Genomic DNA, 23,025 nt, shown 5'->3' on the forward strand with positions numbered 1-23,025 from the left:
ATATACATGTAGGTCAAGTGTGAGCGCATTTTTCAATCCACAAATGGCATCTGTCCAAAAAAAATGGACATATCAATTTACAAAACGAGCTGAACTCATATGTCTTTCTTGGCTTACCTCGATCAAGGTTACAGCGTTGTTGTGGTTGTTGGGGGGGGGGGGGGGGTGGTGGTTCTCGTTAAAACATGATTCTCGATCTCGATCGCCTAGCTCACCCATTTCCACTCATTCCGCATGAACTCTCTACAGGGTAGCATATCCGTTAAAAGCCAACAATATGTATTTCATTCAATTGCAACCCTAACCGTGACTAAATACGAGACATGCTTTAATGTAAGGACAGATGATTTCAAACGGAAATTCAAGGCATGGTTTAAATCATGTTCAGACATAGAATATAGAAAACATGTTCAGACATAGAATATAGAAAACATTTCATTTCACCTACACTGACATGTATAGAAATACTTCAAGCTATCAGATATAACGGATGGTAAAGATCATATCAATACCTATTTCATTTCAAAACGCTCCATTTTGTTTAGATTTGCTTTAACAGGAAAAGAACGATGATGAGATATACCTTTCCTCTTCACTTAGATGGGAGAAAGTGAAACTATGAAATCGAATAGAATATCATAATTCATAATGTGAAAGGGAAAATAAGGAAAACTTCATTTGCAACCTGACTTATGCTAATGTAACAAACATTTCCCCCTATCGTATATTAGAAAAATTCTACAGAGATGCTCGATGCTGAGGAAATTTTCTAGCAAACACAAGGTTATCGTCACAGCACTCGTATCACAATGCTTGAGTGATTAACAATCAAATCATTTATGTACCAGGAAGTATAATATTACGATCTCAAGAATCATATTTTCCAGGGTACTTGATATCCCTGGGGCTGTCCTACTATTGTATGCAAAGAAATCACCTATTACTATGTAATGTTATATCCATGTTTATTTGTATTGTTGTTCATGCGCTTGAGATTAAACATTCCTTTAAACACAATCTAAGAAATCACCTTGAAGTAGGATTATTACTATGTAATTTTATATCCATGTTTGTTTGTTCATGCGCTACAGATAAGACATTCAGTTTGAACAAAAAATATTAATAAGATCGTACAACGGTACAAGCAACATGAGTGCTCTCCCGGTTATTTGTCTTGGTTGCTTTAAAAAAAATACATGCACGAATATGTCAAAATAAAGCACTGAAAAGCATGGAAGAATTTTTGTAGTCATAATAATGTTTTTACTGTCATATCATTTATTTATTTATTTATCTATTTATTTCTGATATTTATACAGGGTGGCACATTTTACCAACTATAAAGTTGCGCTTTTGGCAAGGCAAGGGGATGATGGGTTTTTCCCATGCCATGTAAACCTATGATTACATTAATCCTCGTTTTTAGTGACTAATCATTACTCTTTTCTGTTGGTAGGTTTGAAGCCAAAATACCTCTAAAAGTATCCGTTAGCATGCACTTGAAAATGGCAACCATCGGCATTGGCATTGACTGGTGCTATCACATGACCGTGTCCCGAGTGACATGATTTGATCTTGTTTGTATCAACATAGAACCTTGTAGCCTGTATCGAGGAAATGAGGGAGATAAACAAATAATACTCATGTCACGAACCACTAAAACGTGGCCTAAACAAATAAACATCACGTTGTAGATTAATTATGCATTATCTGAAAAGTATATAGGCCATAAAGGGTCATGGCATCAACTTCCTCTAAAACAACAGACTGCATGCAATATGACGTAGTTAAGACAGGATATAGCAGAGTTCTAAATTTCTCGTTCGATATACAATGGTAATATCATGTATCACCCTTTCTTAATACAGTACAGTCTTAATAAAGTACTATAATCACCAAATTAATATTCGGCGGCTTGGGAACTAGGTGAGAAAGCACCAAATGCCTACATTATAATACCACGATGAATTTATCAGACATAGTTTAATTTGAGACTAATGATATTAATATTGTAATAAGATACAATATGAAGTGGAAAAGGTCTATCATCTCCATGACAGCATGTGGCGACACAGACCCATTCATAGAACTTAAGTTTCAAATGAATGGCAATGTATGTAACCTTTCTGAGAATAATAGTGTTCAGATGAAATTATATTGTAAAATTAGGTTAACAGAATGAAACCGCGTCAAAAATGTTTAAATTTGTTATAACTATACGTATACCTTAAAAAGAAATAAACTTCCAAATATTTCAGAATGAAGACTATTGCATGATAATTACATTTTGTACAGTTCTGATTTTTGTTAAACTCGTATCAGTTTTAGCAGTTACATTTAGTAAATGTGATGAGTCTTACAGCTAAACATACACAAATTCTTTCATAAAATATGAGGGGGCTCTATATTACTTGGAATTGACAATGTTGCATTCATACTACTTCTTCTTCTACTTCTACGACGATACTCAGCAGGATCCATAAGTCAGGATGTATAGTGCTGAGGAATAAACTATCTAGTTCTTGGTCTAGATGCTGGAAACCTCGAACAGTCACCTTCTATTTCTAAGTCTAATGTATAGAAATGATGAAGTCTTCCTACTATAATTTTGAGAAACGAAAAGAGTCTCAAAGTTTTTATGGTCTTATCTGGTTTTATATGTCACATTGACATACGCCCAAGAATTAAGAATTTCTCAAGAATCCATAAAGTAAATTATATACAATACGCATGTCGTTTAAAAAGTTAAGTTCAGATACACGCAGGCCGCCGCTAAACCTTTTTAATTGGGGAGGGGTGATCCCGGCCAAATTTGCCGACAGTGGATGCACAATATCTACACAAAATTATATTAGAGTAATAATACTGAAACGAATAATGAAATAATTTATATACTGAAAAGTCATAGCTTTTGGTGATATTTAGACAGGTCTTTGGTACGAATTGTAAATCCGTCGACAAAAATGGTTATCTAACCCCTCCCCCTCGGCGACGCTCCTGCGTAACAAAATGTAAATTTAGTAGTGTTCGATTTATTAAAAGTACTGACTTCATATTGAGAACTGTCTATGATGATGATATGATATAGTTGATTGATCAAAGCACCCTGTGCTTAATATTTCAAATGTATATAGGCTACAATAATGTACTGACAACAAAAGTACACATTTATCATTGGTGTTCATTAATTTCAAATCGTGTCAAGATATGAAAAGCGATCAAAAATTTGCCCAACTATATTATCAATAAGTTAACAGTCATAATTTTGATTACATGAAGTTAGCGATGGATCCCTTTAATGACATCAGTTATTCTGCGAGCTTTGTCTGTCTGGCGATTCCTTCCTCGCGCTTCCAAACGATCTAGATGGATTGTTCGAGTTTTGTCTCACAAACGAGTCTTTCTTCAAGCTACAAAATGAAGGGTGACCATCTCGCACATTGAGTGTCCTGACTGCCCCCTCCCCTCTCCCCTCTGAATGCTGGTGTAGGCTCATCGCACGGCGAAGACACTTGGAAGGTTTAGGGATCGAACCTATCTGACATCTGATGATGTATCGAAAGACCACTTTCATGGTGGGATGCTTGTAGGCGTATATTATGGGATTGACGCAGCCATTGAACACAAGCGGGATGCTTGCGTAGAGTACAAGAAGATCAAGGATCGGCCCTGGAGGGAGGATTAACGTAATCGTATATGGTATGATACACAGAAAAAACGCACAAATGACGTAAAAGAGATTCTTTGTAATCTCAATTTCGCGTGTACTAACTACTTTTTTAGTTCGTTTCTTCGTTTCCACTTTGCCGCCATTGGCATGGGCGTGGCTATGTGTTTGACTTGGACCTGCACTCGTATCCGTATGGTGTTCCTGAGTACTGCTGAGATCATCCAAGTTGCTCGGTTCACTCGGGGGTAACTTTGAAGTCGAGTGGTTTCGCAGACGACGAACGTGACGTCGGATGTAGATCCAGATTTTGATGTAGCAGAAGAGAATAATGGCGAAGGTAAATAAGAATGTGATAGCGACTAAGATATCACTCACGAATGCAAGATCATCAGTATCATCCCACAGACACGCCCTATAAGCAGGTGAGTAACCAAGCTTACCAATGCCGACGGCTTGAGGCAAAACCAGTACGATGGTTGGATACAACCAAGCAATGGCGGTCATTGTGAATAACTTTCTCGTCGTGTAGAGCCAGGAATACCTCTTTCTTGGTTGTGTGATGAGAAAGCATCGATTAAATGCTATCAGAGCCAATGTTAGGATGCTGCCCACCAAGCAGATGATACTGATAGCCCCTATGAAGGCGCACAGGCCATCGGGGAGACGTGTACTGTCATCTCGACTCAGAAACATGGCCACCTGGAAGGGAAGGGTCAAGCATGATAGCAGGTCGGTGATTGCAAGACTGACCACGAACACGTTGGTTGCTGTTTGTAGTTTTCGGCAGAGTGCGACGGCGGCGATGACCATGGAGTTACCGACGATGCCAAAGATGCAGATAATGATGTAGCAGACAGAAATGACGATGAACTGAGTATTACTCGCCAGTGCCACATGTGTCGATCCATTATCGACGAGAGACGTCATTACGACGGTGGAGTTTGCCATAATGATGACGATCAAATTAAGATATAAGTGTGATGCTTTGGAGTTCCTTGCAGAAGTCGCATGCGCATAAAATATTATCACCACATCTAGGCTTGTCTATTGCTGATAGAAAAGAAGTTGATCAAGTCTATTTTAAAAAAACATCACTCATTCGTCAATCTTTCTCCAAAATATTGTTGCATTTCACTTTCAGCAAACTAGGATAGAAGTGTTCAACATGTTAGAAGAGGTAGACAATGTTCCAGCACTAAAATGCATGATAGCATGTTCCAGGGAAGTATATCTGCGAACGTTTGTCGACTTCACTGGTAACAGAAAATAATAATGAACTCTTGTTGAAACGCAGGTATAAAAACAAATTTGTCTGACTCTTATTTGCTCAGGAGTTAGAAGTGAAATCAAGCTCTGAGTGGCTTTTATTGGTTACTGCACACGCGTTCTCGCTCTCTCCCTCTTTCAGTCAGACAGTGACCCAATTCATTTCGTTCAAATAAGTTGGTGAGCACTTCTGAATACAACGCATGCGCATAACGATGTTAATCGATATGTCGTTTAGTGTGTTGACTGCTGATTTCATTGCTGCTTTTGTAGAATATGCGGGTCTGTTTTCCTGACAATGTTTCATTGTCACGCTTTTGCCTCTAGCTCCTATGTCAATTACATGCCTGGCGTTCGTATCAAGTCTAAGGATGACTGGAGTAGCATCTGTTGATTTTGGAGACGAAAAGGGTGGGGTGGTCGAAGTTGACAGACGGAATTGGTGTTATTGGGATGGGTTCATTCAAGAAAAGGAATCGAAACGAAAGGAGGTATAGTCACAGTTGATGGTCAGGGTTGAGGGAAACAAAGCCCCCGGCAAGAAGTACCTTAATTAGTGCACATTTATTAAGTAAAAGAAAGAAAATGATATAAATGATTACAAAAATGTCCCATGGTGACAATATAAGTTTCAACAGACACCTAGTAATAAGCATTCTCCTCTGCTATAGTCTGAGGATAATGGACCTGAAAATTCGACAACTTATTTTAGATTTTAAAATAGAATGTATTAATGAGGAAAGCGTTAAGCTTATCTGCCATAGTTTACAGGAGGGATTAGAGCGCCCTGCAAGGTCACTGGACAGGTGGTTATCTCATCAACTCAGCTCTCAGTTAATATAAGAAAAAGAGGATCATGGGGGACCGATGGTCACCGATTATGCATTGTTTGTTATATAGAGGGCGCAAGTAGCTACAAGTAGTGCAGTGGGCCTTTAACAGAATAAACTTATTGTTAATAGTCATGAATAATCAGTTCCCTGTACAGTAATCAAATCAATCCATGTTCCTTATTGTCACCATAGGTTCTACCATGGACCCATGGTTCTACAAAGCGAATGATTTATACCTCGAAGGGGGGCATGGGGTGATACTTCCCCTTTCTCATCGAGCGATGAAAGGTGATTATCTTATACCTAATGATAATCCCAGATCAGCCCGATTCCACTGATAAACTTCAGGAAGTCCTTGTCTTGTCCACATCATGCAAGGGAAATGGATCTAGCTGTGTTTTGGCTTTCTCGTTCTCTTCACATTTTCATTGAGATATCAGTGAGGGAAAGAAATTAATTATCGAACTAGTATTAAAACATGGCATCGGATTGATTAACAAGGAAATAATGAGGGTAATTCCTTGAGGGATAACAGTACAAAGACACGTCGTTTGCATATCTTTGTAATATTGCACAAAAAAGAGAGATTAACTTGACATGAATGTAGTGATGCTTTATATGCACCACAATTTACAAGAGTTATGTGCACCATCGCCACGTCTAGGATTATTCTGAGGATAATCCTATTTGAAAATATACATGTTTATTCAGAATGTAAAGAAAAGGGTGTGCTTCGAGGTAATGTGAAAATATTAGGAATTATTGGTCCAAATGTACTCATTTTAAAATTTTCAAAACAGTACTGAGAAGGAGATTTAAATTGGGCGTATTAAATTAAAACAACTTTTATTAAACATAAAAAAACCAACGAAAAATATGCATACCATCCGTATGAAGCAGATTCGGCTAACAACCCCCACCCCCTCTCACCTTCACCCCAATAAAAATACTATTAAATGCACTGGAAAAGTATAGAAAAGTTTGAATAATGATGGGTGACCCATATTTTGGGAAATGGCTTCATTAATACAACATTTAGGTAGCATAATACCCATGCACTCCTAAGGAAAATTTCGTGCACCCCTCTCTCCCTCCCCCTCCCCTTCCCTCTCCCCCTCCCCCTCCCCCTCCCCTTCCCTCTCCCCCTCCCCTCCCCTTCCCTCTCCCCCTCCCCCTCCCCTTCCCTCTCCCCTACCACCGCCACCAATACCAGCGTTTTTCGATTTCTGGATCCGCTAGGACAAAGACTACCTTCATACTATTCATCCAAGTTTTCCCGCGTAAATGAGCAGATAAAAAAATTGTATCGAATGGTGTTAATCACCTCTGAATTTCTTGTTTCGAATAGTCATTAAGGCTTGATACAGTCATGCACACCATTCTTCCCAATTGATTATAAACTTATTATTTTCAATACGTGTAATTTAGTGAAAGTTAATATGGTAGAACAACACAAGGATTGCGAAATGCACTTTCAGCTCCTATTTCCTGATATGATATTCTTCATAGAATAACGCCAAGATCAATATCTCTAGCATCCGTTGTGAAAGCTATCAAGTTTCTCGCGGTAATTGGGATAGATTCTTACTGTAGTCTTAAAGCCCGTCTAAAGTGTTGGGAGAAAAATTTTGCCAAAAGTTTGGTGGCAAATTTCACTTAAATTACCATTAATTTCTAGCCACACTTCTGAAAAGATTCCCCTTCTCCTTCTTCAAGGATTTTCAAAACAAATGTGTTTGAAGACAAATATTGATGAAAGAATACATAATTTGGGTTTTCTGATGTACGCAGAAATCCTAAATTTTGTGTTCTTTCGGCATCAATATTCGGCTTCAAACACATTTGAGTAGAAAATTCTTGCGCAAACGTGTCTTAAATGACACCCTCGTTCACATTATATGATACAATTTTAGTGAAATGTTACCATCAAACGTTTGGGGCTCCCAGCACTTTAGGGGCTTTAACTACTCATTTCTGATGATTTGCTATAATATTCCTTGAAAGAGGATCTCAAGTATATGCTTTCAGCACGCACCTGGCCTTCGAAACATGATGTACATCCGCTTTGCTCGATCCCATGAACTCTGTACACGAATATCATGAAAGATGTACTATAATCTGTTTATTTAATTGATCCTTATCATTTAAAAAAATAACATATAAATGTGACGTTCACTTGCATTATACATTATAGTTAACATCAAAACAATTTACAACAGCTATACGTGGTCAAGGAAAAAATGGAAAGAGGAGAAGAAGAGAATGACGGCAAAAGAGAGAGAGAGAGCCAAAAAAAAAAGAGAGGGGGAGAGACAGGGAGAGAAAGAGAGAGTGATAGAGAGAGAGAGACAGAGAGACATACATACAAAGAGACAGGCAGAGAGAAGGAGATGATAAGGGAAAACCATTATGGCTTGACCTACCTAGCAACATATAATGTACGCAATTCACATTGTGACTATTGACATACAATTAGTCGTAACAGGTTAATGGAACAAATTGTAACGAGGCACTTAAAAAAAATGTGTGCATTTAATTTGATTACATTACGAAGATGGCCTCTTGAAGCAAAACTCTACAGCTATACATATACGGGACTTTCTTCACCAAAGGGTTCAATTCAGGTAGCATGAAAAATTGATAAAAATCCTTTAGATTAGAAAACTATGATACTTAAAGAATACGAAACAATGAATGGGGGATTTGTAACAAAACCCTTTTTTTTAGACCGTGTTTTTACAATTTTTCGATAGCATAAAAGATACGTTAACAGTAACACACTGTTTGTACTATTTGGAATTTATTGTCAACATGTTTATCAAAATGACGTATGAGGGTGTGTAGTAACTTTGCAACAGTTCCTGTGATTACCACTTTTATAAAAACAGAACTGTGAGAACTTTTTTTAACCGCGACTGTATTGTGTCAAACAGTGGTGAATCATAATTATTATATATCCACCTAAAGTGATATAGCCCTACTAAAAAGATTGGAGTCATCGATAAAATAACTGAAGGTCTTTTACTGCCTATTGTATTCCAACGCCATTGTTGTGTCATTGTGTGAATAACAGCGTGTTCATAATTTATTTTGATTCACAAATTTTCTTAGTCCGCGATCATCAATAATGACGTCATGTTGTGTTTCTGATGCAACGCAAAATTTACGTCTCATCAGAAATCGCTTTTGGTATCAACAATGTTGATTATTAATTATCCTAAATTAGTAAATAAGTCATGGTAACGTTTCTGACATAATATTTGAGGTCCTTGGAAAAGAATGTTTTTATCGATCACAAGCTATGGTGTTTAACTTTCAAGCAATTACAAAGAAGATGACCCAATGCTATTATTTGAGGTAATAACGTATATGTGTTGCGGGATATTTGAGTAATCATCTGGCCACACTCAGGATATATTAGGGAGGTAGGCTTTCAAATTACTTATGGGGAGTTTTAGTGTTTAGGACTTCCGTAATTATAGGCATACCACAGTTTACACTATTTTTGATTGATGGGGGAAAGTGGTAAAGTATCTGGTCGCAATATTGGCGACATGCTTTCAAAGTGCCACAGTGAGAATGTGAAAACATAACATTTGGTTATACACCTTATTGGAAAATGATGCAACCTCATGGAGAATAACAAAGGCCTTTGATTTGAGTACATTATCTAACTGTCTTTGGTCGGGAACACGTCATTAAAACATTAAAAATAATACTTATAATCAGGTGGCTAGCTGTAATGATTATAGCTAGCGACATAGGGATAAACGATGTTTGACCATCTTTTGCCTAAGTGGAATATCATTTCTAAGTTTAGCACAGTCTCAAACCCCGTGTATTTCAAACACACTATATTCCTGAGAATAACTTAATTTGATAAAACTGATATTAATCGGTCGAAAACAAGGTTGAAAACAGATCGACACACTTTCTGAACACTTTAGCGGAGAATGCGGCATACTGTATAGAAGCGGTCTGTCGTCGGCAACACAATAGGACCTGCATGATTAGCCTACAAAGTCGTTATTAAACAGATTATGGTTTTATGAAGATAATCGGTGTAATCAGACATCCAGCGTTCCGTGGGAACGACAAACATTAATGTTCAGTTTCTGATTTTCGGAAATGAAGAACATTTCGGAGAGAAAGAGAGAGAGAGAGGGATAGATAGATAGAGAGAGATAGAGAGAGAGAGAGAGAGAGAGAGAGAGGGGAGGGGTAGGGGAGAAGGAGGGGGAATCAGTCTGGCTTTGTTTCTTAAACTCGACTTTAGACCGTTGACTAAAATTAGGATTTAATTTTTGTTTTTTAATTCGATGTATTTTGTAGCGTTGCTTGGTTCATTTTATGCTATGACTGGATAAATAATAAAGTATAGTGGGGAAGGCTCTTGACTTTAATATGAGGGATCACGGGTTCGATCCTTGATCAGTTTTTACCTATAATATACCCACTCTATACACGGTTGGTTAGCTGGCATTGCTGGGGTAGTAATAATCACAGGACTCTCAGTAGCAAGAACGTATTATACTAATGAGGCTACATGAGTAATTCATTTGTATTATTAGTATTGTTTCGATTGTCATTATTATAATAATTATTATCATGAGTATTAGTATTATTACCAATATCATTTTTATGGTTAGTATTATCATTAACATTATTATCATTATTATTATTGTTAATATTATTATCATTATTATTATCATTATTATCATTATTTTTTATTATTATCATTATTATTATCATCATCATTATTAGGCCTATTCTCATTATTATTATCATTGTTACTGATGGTATTATCATTATTACCATTATTATTATAACCATTATTATTGTTATGATAATAATAATATTTATTAACATTAATATTATACATCATCTATGACTACGGTGCAATTAGAAGTCTAAACATTATTTTCTCGCTTCGCTGGCTCGAAAGTAGTTCATTCCGACCATAGGCTAGTATACACCAAACAAAATCGGACAAAATAAGGGAAAAGCTGATTCATAATTTAATGTAATGTATGAAGTGGGGTGGGAGCGGTAGGCCTATTTCATGTTATATTATATATCGGCCTATGAAATTTATTTTTCACATTCCAGTAAAAATAATGTATTAAACAAATTCAAAAAACAAAATAATTGTGTAGGCCTACATTGTCATAAATTACAAAGGAATATACAGGGGGAAAAAACGGACAACCATACACGAATATTATCCGACAAAGGGGTGAGATAATGATTAAACTATATTATGTGGATGAGGAGAAGCGAAAGCAACAGTTGCTTGTCGGGCCAAAAAAAATTAAAATATCGCATTGTAAAAAAAAAATGTATTCATTAGAATATTACAGTTACTATGCTAGGAAGAGAAATGTATATTTAACAATATTTGATTATAAAGCAACTCTATTTAAAGCTTTTAAAAAAGAGAGAGTTTTATAATGTCATCGCTTTATCCATTCCAGAGGACTTATTAAGGCCTCATTATACATCACAATTTTTTTCTTTTCTTCGGGTCCTAGGGTAGTATAGGCCTAATTAATTAGGCCTATTATGTAAGCTTCTGGTGTTTTATTTATGAACATAACTATTTGATATATACCAATCGCGATCAGGCGCGCCGGAAGCAGTATGGGATTGGGGGGGGGGGCAAACATTCCAGGGGCAGTGACGTAAGGAGAAAAAGAGTTCGGAAGGGGGGGGGGGGGACAGACGAAAAATCTGCATCACCACCAGTCTTACACGTTACATGCAGGTCCCGCGAAACGTTTTTCAAAGTGGAGTATTATCGATCAGGTAGAGCGTAAATTGGCGTGGGGTCCAGGGCATGAGCCTCGGCAGGGGTCAAGGGGCTGAACCCCCGGAAGCTCAGAGGTATTTAATTACGGTTAGATGAGCATCCAGGGGCCTCTGTAAGGCAATTGACGTGTTCCAAGGGGGGGGGGGGGGAGCCCCCAGAAGCTCAGAGGTTTTAATATTTAACTACGGTCAGATGAGCATCCAGGGGCCGTCTTAGGGCCCTTAGTGTGGTCCAGGGGGCAGAGCCTCCGGAAGCTCAGGGGTTTTAGGTATTTAATTACGGTCAAATGAGCATCCAGGGACCCGCCTTAGGGCCCTTGGTGGGGTTCCAGGGGGCAGAGCTTCCGGAAGCTCAGGGGTTTTAGGTATTTAATTACGGTCAGATGAGCATCCAGGGGCCCGCTTTGGGCCCTTGGTGGGGTCCAGGGGGCAAAGCCCCGGAAGCTCAGGGGTTAGAGGTATTTAATAACGGTCAGGTGAGCATCCAGGGGCCCGCCTTAGAGCCCTTGGTGGGGTTCCAGGGGGCAGAGCTTCCGGAAGCTCAGGGGTTTTAGTTATTTAATTACGGTCAGATGAGCATCCAGGGGCCCGCCCTTGGACCCTTGGTGGGGTCCAGGGGGCAGAGCTTCCGGAAGCTCAGGGGTTTTAGGTATTTAATTACGGTCAGATGAGCATCCAGAGGCCCGCCTTCGGGTCCTTGTTGGGGTCCAAGGGGCAGAGGCCCCCGGAAGCTTAGGGGTTTTAGGTATTTCATTACGGTCAGATGAGCATCCAGGGGCCCGCCTTAGAGCCCTTGTTGGGGTCCAGGGGGCGGAGCCCCCGTAAGCTCTGGGGTTTTAAGCATTTAATTACAGTCAGATGAGCATTTTTTATACCTTATTTGTGACATTGGCAGGTCACTTATTTTTTTCTTCGTCTTTCTTTATTGTTCTCTTTAACATACTTTTTCAAAAAGTAGACGGGGGGGGGGGGGGGGGGGGGGAGGCCAGCCACTTTGCAGACCATGACATAAAGGCTTTTAAATAAGCGTATTTCGCCTGACTGTAATTTTGGAATTTCTTATTTTCCAACAAACGCATAAAAAGGTATGACTTACAAAAAAAATGGAGAAAAAATGCCGGAAAATCATGTCACAACATCAACATTTGTAAATCACTTGTTTCGAATAAAAAATACATCACCCACCCCCCCCCCCCCCCCCATATCAGTACGCCAGCGTTCAGGGGCTCATGTCTTCTCACCCCTATAACAAAAAAAAACGGACACGCTTTCCCATTCTCGCCTAATTTGTCCACGATATGCGCGTATCGCTATTATAGAGACCTCCATTGATAAATACCGTATAGGTGGCATGCGCAATGTTTATGAAATTTAATTCCTGTCACTTTCCTTTTTCTTTGAATGGATATTTATATGTGATTTAATTCAGGTTTTTATCATTGTTACGTTCTTTTGGATTAAAAATACAAACCATGTTTACTCCCTTACTGTTTTTTTTTGGAGGGGGGGGGGGCCCGCCAACCTTCAGTATCATCTTTCACCCGATTGTTCATGGAACGACGACTGAGTTTTCTATTAATGAAGCATCAGACAAGCCGGTGAAAAAAGTAATAATGGTAAACTATATAATTATAATTAGGCTTAGATATGTACATCAACTGACGCTTCAATATTTTAAGATAAGGGCTCGCGATCCTGACTGCATGGTGCTGATCTTTGAAGCACCCAAGCATACGACATTTAATCATAGAGCTATACCAAGTGTGAGTTATCCTTTCCCAAAAGATTTTAGGGTGATGTTCATCTCTGAAAAAATTATTCAAAGCCAAATAAAAGACGACAACATAAAAAACAACAACAACAACAACAACGGGGGTGGGCATGGGGTGGGCGTGATATCCCCAATGCGTTAATGAGTAATGATGACGTCGTTGAAGCGGAACGGGAACTAATGACTGACGATGTGCGCTTAGCTTAGCTGCTACAGAAAACTCACTCAGAGATTTTGGTAAAATTTGTACACTGATGTCGGAAGTGAACATGTAACATCATATAACGTTTCCCTTCGTTTCCTATAGGTTTATATGGTGGATTGTCCTCGGAAATAGTGTATTTGTCGTGTTGATCCTGCGTGATAGCGTGTCATAGACGTGTAGATTTGCAATTGTAAATTTGTGGAGCCCCATCTACTTGAATTTGTGTATGGTGAGTACCACTTAGACCATATCGATGATGACATCAATTTAATCTTAACAATTGTATGAAGTTAGGCTTGATATAAGTTGATGAAATAACGCTTGCGGCTCCATAAAGTTTACATAAACATTATTCAAAACAAGATGTCAGGAGAGAAGTGCGAAATATTTAGATTTTTCATTTTTGATCATGTGATGAAAGTGAAACCAATCGTACACTTCACATTTCATCATCGGTTCCACACATCTGCAGCATTACTATCCTGACTGTGTATTAAAGCTTATATGTACTAGTTTATAGGAGGGATTAGACCACCCCACAATGTCACTGAAAGGTGGTTATTTCATCAACTCAGCTCTCAAATAACATAAGAAAAAGGGGGATCATGGGGGACCAATCAATGGTCACTGATGGAGCGAGTAGGCCTAGCTACAAGTAAGACAGTGTGGCTTTGAGACAGGCAACACTGTATTGTAGTACATTCACGCAATATTTTGTAAGACCTGCTATATGTATACTTTCAAATGATATGATAAATGATTTAATGAATCATTTATTGAATACAAGTAAGTAACGAATGGAACTTACAAGTTTTGTTGGTGAAAATTTCCTTGGTTTTCCAGATATTTGAGCCTACTTTTAGTTTGATTGGGACAACCTTCTTGTTTACCGATTGGGCCAATATTGCGAGTTTACAGGAGCAAGATGAATATCTATCACAGTACTTACCCCCCATCCCCCCAAAAAGGGTGCTGTAGATATGTTATTGTTAGCACACACTTCTGGCTTTACATGTACATGTGTCTTATAGTAGGGTGTCTGAACGATTTTTCAATTTTCAATTTGGGATCGTTTTTCACCATTTTTGTTTGATATTTGAATTAAAAATGTAATCAGAATAATACATTTCAAATTTCGAGTCTCGCCGATGTTTCTATCAAAAGATACAGCCCCTTCAAAATGCTGAAATATTCATAGCATTTTGCTCAGAATCGACGAAAAAGACGTACACGCAGAGTTATGTTGTTTTGCTAAATTTAGCCAAACAGCTGTATCGCGCGATATGCAAGCGTATGCATATCGTACGCAAGTTGCTCAGCCAATGCGCGACTTGCAAGCTTGAGCCACGCTGTCTCCGCGATATGTGCCATTGACTAGTATGGGTGGCCGTTCCCGCTATAGAACCCGGAAGTGAATACACGTTGTAGTCAATGGCAATATCGCGGAGACAATCTCCGCGATATTGCCATTGACTACGTGTATTCACTTCCGGGTTCTATGGCGAGAATCGGCCACCCATACTTTCATTCACTATAAGCGCACATGTTACGATGTAACCATGGTTTGGACTGAGCGGAGCTCACGCCTCCCTAATTAGCTGATTCCAAAAATGTGGGAAGGGTATTTTCAAACTGTTATAACAAATGATCCCTTGGGGCTAGCGAAAAAAAAAGCATCTGGATATTATCCTTACGTCTAGCCCTGCTTAAGCCGCGGGGGCGCAGCTCAGGAAAGTGGCAAATTTTGGAGCTAGGATGCAAACAACATTTCAATCGCTGTTTTGACCAAGATATTTTTAGAATTCTGGGGGTGGCCCCCTATGGGGAATATGGAGAAAAACCTGCTCTTTCATATGACACCTCATTTATTGAGTTTCACCTTCAGGATCATTTGTTATAAAGGTTTGAATTTCAAATTTTTTCATAAAATCATTGACCAATTTTGGATGGTCGCGCAATGCACGTAGACCACATAGGGAAGCGTACAATCTCTATGGGAAGGGTTTTAGCACACAACATTGGGTGCGCGATCAGACACCCTACTTATAGCCTTAGTTATGCTCATGAACTCTTACACATTATTTTGTAATTCCTTACAAATCCTATTCCAAAAAATATGTTACCAGGTAATTTCAAGTCATTTTATAATTTGCCTCTTTCAAAATTTTTAAAATAGTCAAATTTTAAAGATATAGGTAAAGATACTGTTGTACAAAGTTCAGTATCATGCATACCGTAATCAACGGTGTATAAACCACACTTTTTTGCCGCCGAAAAAAATTCAAAGTCGGGGGTGCGTCTTATACAAGGTACACCAAAAAAAAAAAAAAATGATTTTATTTTTTATTTTATTTTTTGAAGTTTCGATTTTTCCACCTGGCACTATGCCTGGCAATGTCTCCCAGCTCAGTAATCGGTGTGTTGACTCACCTCTGGGAAAATAGAACAACACTCAAATTTGTCTGTCATCTTGGTTTGAAAGTAATCTTTCTGATAGATCTCAAGATGTAGTTTAAAATAATAATTCCTCCAATTAGGCTAGTCTGCCCACTCCTGCCAGAGCCATGCACCCAAGATGACCTGGAAGCCGTTAATTGCCGTGCTAAAGCCTGTGTGGACCACTGGACGGGACTTGTGTAGTGACTCGATAAGAAGAAGAAGAAGATTCCTCCAATTTTTCATCTATTACATGGCGTACCACAAGGTTCTATCCTAGGTCCTCTACTGTTTTTTAACACGGACCTGGCTTGCTGCTGTTTTTTTTTAGGGTGAAAAAGAGGGGTGTGGTTAATACACGAGGGCGGTTTATACACCGTTAATTACGGTAGCTGGATTTTTACAAAACTCAGTAGGAAGCGTTCCTTAGGCAAGGGTGAATTAAAGTTGTTCAAATGAGGTAATGTATCCCCAAGGAGGGCCTGGGGGCAGCCACCCCAAAGTTCTGGAGGGGCAGTAATTGTACATTTTCTTCTTCTTCTTGAAAACCCATGGCTGAATTCCAACAAAAATATGTAGGAATCACCTGCCTGCAGGAAAGGAAGATCTAAAGTCATTTGAATGGGGTGCCAACTTAAAATGAGTACAGTCAAACCTGTGTTAACGACCACCTGTCTGTAGCGACCACCTGGCCATAACAACCACTTAAATCCCCCCGTGAGATTTCATGTACTTAAGAACCTGTCGGCAATGTCCACCTGTCTAGCGCGACCAGCGGCCACTCAATTTTGCTTCTGCTGGCCACCGAAAATGCCCACACAACGACCGCCAGAGCCAGCCGTATGGCGTCCAACAGCAGCCGTGTAAATGTAGCGACCGCAGCCACAGCAGCGCTAGTGCAATTTCGCTCACACAGTCAGGCGATCGTCGCCACAGCGGCTAACTATAAAGCTAGATCTAATTGTCATTTACACACAATAAAACTATTCAACCCATTCTTTAAGTAAAACATCCTGAACATTGAATTACTGACAAGGTATGGCTTCTTACACATTTTCATTATGTGCCGTTCCTATTGAAAACAGAACAATACAGCATCATTGTCACATGTACACATGCGATCGATGCGTCATTGTTCGCGAAGGTTCGGACAGGCTTAGCCTGCGAGAGTCATGTTGAGTGGGCGGGGCGGCGTCTTGTCAATCAATTGTTCAGGCTCGTTCATTTTTATTTCTGTAATCAAATTTCGCTTTGCATTGTCTGATTTATTGATGGGATTTCTGCCTCATCGCTGGACAGAGCCCTTATAAAGATAAGAAAAATGACGTTCATAATCACTTGTATTCTATTGTTCACCGATTGTGCATGTCTTCTGTCGTCTGCTATGATTTACCGACCAACGTCTTACAAGCGCCTGCCGTGGTCAAGTCACAAAGAGTGGTACGGTTTTTAAACAAAATAAAAATACGAATTAATTAAACATAATTTTCTATCTTTAAAATTGTCAGGCATTTTTTTTTAATGCATGTCATAAATTATTTAAAAGAAATCAAGATGAACGAGTCTGAAAATTTGATTGACAGACAGGGACCACCCACGTCACTCGCCAGGCCTCGCTATAGCCTAGCCTGTGAACGTGCGGCGCGACGAACAATCCAGTCATCGATTGAAATCCATGACAATAACTCTGCAGCGTTATGTTTTCATGAAATGTGCAAGAAACAATATCCCGTCGGTAACTAAATGTTTTGATTGACGAGTTTGGGGTTGAATAGTTTTATTGTGTGTAAATGACCATTACTAGATCTACTACACGTACTGTAGCTTTATAGTGCCGACGATTTTGTGACTTCACTGTGTGAGCAGAATTGCGCCGCTGTGGCTGGTCGGTATATTCACAGCTGCTGTTGGTCCGGTCGCATTGGCGGGTCGCGGCAGGTCTGCGAGAGGTCTTGCGAATGCTGTCAATCAATTGTTCAAAATCAAAATGGCCGCAAAGGGCCACCTGTCTACAACGGCCACCTGTCTTAGCTGTCTACAGTGGCCACTATTTGTGTTTCCCTTGGGTGGTCGCTGTAGACAGGTTTGACTGTATATGCATACATACTGCAGGTAAATTTGCTTGAGATGAGCCACAGCATCGTTGATCATGTTTTTCTTTGCTTCTGAGAGGGTCTCTGTTGTAGTAGTTTAATTGTCTCCATGGTAGGGGTTGTTTGGCCCAAAGAATTGTGTGTTGAGTACCCTTCAATAGGCCATTTTCGGAATGCAATCTCATTCAATGCTCACATCTTTGTAAAGTGCCTCGCTTCGTTACAAATTATTTCATTCACCTGTAATGAATAATTGTATTTCAATACGAAATGTGAATTGCATACATTACGTGTTGTTCATAAGTGGAGCAAGCCATAATGTTTGTCCTACCTTGAACTAATGCTGGCAATTTGAATTCTGACTATTAACATACAATTATTCATAAAAAGTGAATGAAATAAATTGTAACAAGCCACCTAACAAAGAATTAAGCATTTAAACTGATTACATTAAGAAAACAGTCCATTATACTCACAGTGAAGGTTGTTTAACCCCAAAAATCGTGTGTTGAATACATGTACCCTTCAATTGTTCTGTTACCACAGGAGTATCTGCATCACACAACAATGGAGCTGTTGATTGTATGTACATGGATCTTATCAAGTTTGGTGATCCAAGGTCATTCCAGTACCCCAATCATTGCTACTCTACCAGCAGAAGGTAAGATGCTTTATATTACATACACTATGAATATGACTGACAAAGAAAGCGGACAAAATATACAGTTCTTCAGGTAGACAAAGGAACATCCCTTCATTGCTATTATGTAAAAGTGTGTAGAACAGGTGTCCATGCATATTCACCTTTTTACATAATAGCAGTGAAGGGATGTTTCTTTGTCTGCCTGAGGAACTGTATATTTTGTCCGCATTCTTTGTCTGTCATGTTCATAGTGATATATTGGGTGGTGTTCTCGAAAGCAGACTAACTCTAGTCCATGGTTTAATCCACAGACTAAGTATTGAATGCCAAGTGTCCATATGAATATGTTTTTGAATAATTTAATCTGTCACTAAATTAAAATAAAATGTAATAACATAATTAATAAACAAGTATGATGTAATTACATCATCATGATAATTTAGGGACATATCAAGTTATTTAAATTATGCTGTCAATTGTGATTAACAATTTTAAACTTTTCCATTTATACTTTGCCAATCTTTTCCCAGTTAAATCTCCTAAATGTTTATGACATTAATAGATTGAATATTGCAATATTTATGTTTATGTGTTCTAGAGGTTTATTACCATCTCCAATCACATCAAAATTTATTTTAAATAGTAACATACATAATTATAATACACGTAATGCTGTTGAATACCATCTGCCAAAAGTTAGAACTAATATTTCAAAGTTTACTATTTTTTATAAAGGTCCTCATCTATGGAGCACGATTCCAAACCATCTAAAGAATCAACCTTCCTTAAATAGTTTTAAACGTTCCTTCCAATTGTTTTTATCAAATTTGTACTCAATAACCTGAATATCATAGTATATATATATATATATATGTTATTTTTTTTTGTATAATGTTTTCCTTTTCCGTTTTACTGTTTCTACCTGCTTTCTTTTTCTTCTTAATGTTATGTTAATTACGTATTTGTTTAGGGGTCAACGTTTAACAAGGCTAAATGCTCTTTTTTGTTGACCCCTCATTCGACATAAATTTTCTTTCTTAACTAATTTCCTTGTTAATTTTATTGTATTCATATTATTTGTAATGTTACCCTTCTACATGTATTTATATATTTCTCTCTTTTTTTTTTAATACTCTGTATGTATTGTATATGTTTTTTATGAAGAATGAAATAAATACCATACCATACCATACCATACCATTTATACAGTTTATGGTGTCATGTACAGTACATGCTTATCAAATACCTTAAATAGTCAACATCTAAAGTGTACAAAATTATGTTTATAAATTGTCCTTTATGTGGTTTATGTATCAAAACATCTCTATAAAATTGAGATTGAAATTAGTGAATAATCATATATTTTTTTGTTCATTATTGCAGTTGCAGGAGTGGAGAAAGTATATTCTAAACCTGGTACGATGGGTTTTCGTATTCTATGGAGTGAATCAAATAGCGCCCTCATTGGTGGAAGGGAAACGCTGCTCACATTAAATCATAACGATCCACACAATCTTACAATGGTAAGAATTTTATTTAAAGATACTACATGTATGTACCTTTTGCAGCCAACATCAAATTCTGTAGGACTTTGTAGGAATTATGAATATGTCATGTACATGTATGTCCTATCTGTGAAATTTAAACTTTAGCAGTGTCCTAATATTCAAATTATGCAAGGAAACCGTTTACTCGCTAGACTTCACTGTCAGACACTATTGAGTGGCTGGCTTTTTTCATCTTTGGTAATAACAAACATAAAATGAGCTGTAAAGGGTACATGAGCATTTGTACATCAATAACCCACTTCTTGTAATAGCCAAAATTAAACTGATTGAATCTTTGCGCAGCATAAAACGTACGACCATTCCGTACAATAGTCTGAAAAAATAAGACTACTACTTACTGGCTCTATAGCTCCCAATTCCATTTGACAGCTAATAATCGTTGTTTTCCCACTTAAAGACATTTTTCAAGCCCCTCTTTGTTTAGGGAAGTTCTAAATTAGTATTGTCTTTCATATTTTTTGGCCCGCAAATGGGACATACCAGTACCTTTAAATCATTGTAATTTAGCAATTTTCCCACTGCATTTATTTAGTTTTGCAAAAGTGAACAGACTGAAACAGAGATGCCAACCTCTACAAAAAAACTGACCGAACATACTAAAAAAATCAACAACAAAAAAAATAAATAAGATTTTCAAGAAAACTCGACACTACTACCGTACTAGTTGGCTCTGGGACAGTAAAATGTCAGAATTTTTTTTACTGGTAAGAACCATCGAGTAAAATGTTTGCTCTTTCATTAACATCTAATGAGAAAATTGGGAGCTGCGGGGGTTTACATGTATTTGTACAGTGTACATGTTTCTATGGGATTCTGTGGGTTTTTTTAACCCTCACTGTACTGGGGGGGGGGGGGCCTGGGAGGCCCCCCCTCGACATTTTTGGAGATCGCACCGCAACCGCTTGGAATTTTGAATTGTTGTTTCATCACATTTTTCCCTCAAGTCTTACGCACATTTTGATACCATTTTCGTTGAAATCGGATATACCTGTAAGGTGTTACATAAAAATTTGTAGGGAAGTCATCAAAAATATGCTATAATTGCATATATTCATGTACAAGCAGAAATGTGAATACTATGAATTGATATCAAATTGCCTTTATATGTTTCTCAAAGTAACTTGATGTATTCCAGAACAAAAGAATACATTAGAAATAAAACAATAGATATAATAAGAAATAAAAAACAATGAAATACACAAGAAAATAAATATTTGAAAATCGCATCAAATTTGCATAAATTATCATTATTAATTACATAAAAATAACTATGTTGTGTTAGAAAAGAAGTTTTATATGAATAATGGGTTTCAGTTAACATTCAAAAAGTGGAGTCTGACAATTTTTGTAATGATTTTAGTTCCCTGTATATTTCTAGATTTGATATTCATGAATGCGTATTCATAATTTATGCAAATCAACCTACCGATATGCATTTTCAAATATTATAAAAATAATGTAACCTCATGAATTTCAGATGAAGGAACATTTATTCAATACATTTTCAACATTCTTCACAAGTCTATAGACAATTATGAAGAGTTTTCTGTAAAATGCATAAAATTAGCATTTTGCATAATTAATTAGGCTATAACGACAAAAATTTGCATATTAGTAAAAAACTAATTATACCATCTTGTTCCTTACGTAAATATTTTCGCGTTCATCAGACTTTTTTACGGCCAAGATCATAGGGGGGGGGGGGGGGGGGCCTCCCAGGCCCCCATTCTTCACAAGTCTATAGACAATTATGAAGAGTTTTCTGTAAAATGCATAAAATTAGCATTTTGCATAATTAATTGGGCTATAACGACAAAAATTTGCATATTAGTAAAAAACTAATTATACCATCTTGTTCCTTATGTAAATATTTTCGCGTTCATCAGACTTTCGACGGCCAAGATCATGGGGGGGGGGGCCTCCCAGGCCCCCCCCCCCAGTCACGAGGTGCTCAAAATAGTCCAGTACAGTAAGGGTTAAGGGTTTTTTATGGTTTAACACAAAAATAAAACCAATTCTCGCTACCCCAAATAGCGATTCTGCCGAGATCCGGGGAAAATCTTGAAAACACGCATTGCATTATGGGATAGCTTTTCGACATTACAGCTTCCTGTGCAGGCGGTATATTACTAGGCGCGATAGCGCAAACGTAAAACGCCGTCGCCACACAACGTGTATGCACCGAATATGTCGTCTGCTCGGTCTTGTTTTTTTTCGCAAATATTTCAACGTTTATTTGAACATTTCATTCGTTGTTTTTTGCGTCTTTTGACATCAGTGACGATGGTTTTCTTTTGTGAGGCTGCACAGTGCTGGGCTCATGATTCCAAGCGTAAGAACCCTGATTTTAGCGTGCGTGAAAACTCTGCACAGCGAACACAGGCGCTAGTGCCAGCGGGATGGGACTCTATACCGGAAGTTGTAGTGACGACCCGAGAGAGTGAAAATTACCTCGTCTCGCGAATTTCGAGATTTTCGTACCTATTTAGGGTAGCGAGAATTGAAAGATGAAAAATTGTATTTTAAGAGGCCATATCTTATTATTATCGTACTAAGTACAATAAATATTAAGATAAAAATTTAAGGATAACAATATGAAGGAAGATGACATTAATTGTAATTCTATAATCAACCTCAATTGTGTTCTTTTTTTTTAAAGAACCATCATCTATACTTACATGGGCTACCTTGCCAATTAGAGTTTATGAGGCTCATGCTTAGTGAAAATATGT

The 23,025-nt window shown here is 38.0% G+C and overlaps 2 protein-coding genes across 2 annotated transcripts in view; one reads left to right on the forward strand and one right to left on the reverse strand.

The window, feature by feature from the left end:
* Window positions 1-2,671: 2,671 nt before the first annotated feature.
* LOC755901 (melatonin receptor type 1B-B-like) lies at window positions 2,672-5,143 on the reverse strand. Its single transcript, XM_011679292.2, has one exon. It carries the CDS (start codon window positions 4,616-4,618, stop codon window positions 3,305-3,307), a length of 1,314 nt encoding a protein of 437 aa, XP_011677594.2. The 5' UTR covers window positions 4,619-5,143; the 3' UTR covers window positions 2,672-3,304.
* An 8,361-nt stretch (window positions 5,144-13,504) lies between these two features.
* Window positions 13,505-23,025, forward strand: part of LOC581320 (semaphorin-1A) — a 36,816-nt gene continuing 27,295 nt past the window's right edge. Inside the window, exons 1-3 of the mRNA XM_030977065.1 lie at window positions 13,505-13,782; window positions 18,629-18,743; window positions 20,109-20,248. Of these exons, the coding sequence (XP_030832925.1) occupies window positions 13,780-13,782; window positions 18,629-18,743; window positions 20,109-20,248 (258 nt within the window). The 5' untranslated portion in view covers window positions 13,505-13,779. The remainder of the gene's footprint in view (window positions 13,783-18,628; window positions 18,744-20,108; window positions 20,249-23,025) is intronic.

This window comes from Strongylocentrotus purpuratus, unplaced genomic scaffold (genome assembly GCF_000002235.5).
Source record: "Strongylocentrotus purpuratus isolate Spur 01 unplaced genomic scaffold, Spur_5.0 spur5_scaffold_9, whole genome shotgun sequence".
NCBI classification, from domain to species: Eukaryota; Metazoa; Echinodermata; class Echinoidea; order Camarodonta; family Strongylocentrotidae; genus Strongylocentrotus; species Strongylocentrotus purpuratus.

What these genes read in the sequence shown, in the direction of transcription:
- LOC755901 (XM_011679292.2), bottom strand. Translation starts at nt 4,618, where the DNA reads ATGGCAAACTCCACCGTCGTAATGACGTCTCTCGTCGATAATGGATCG.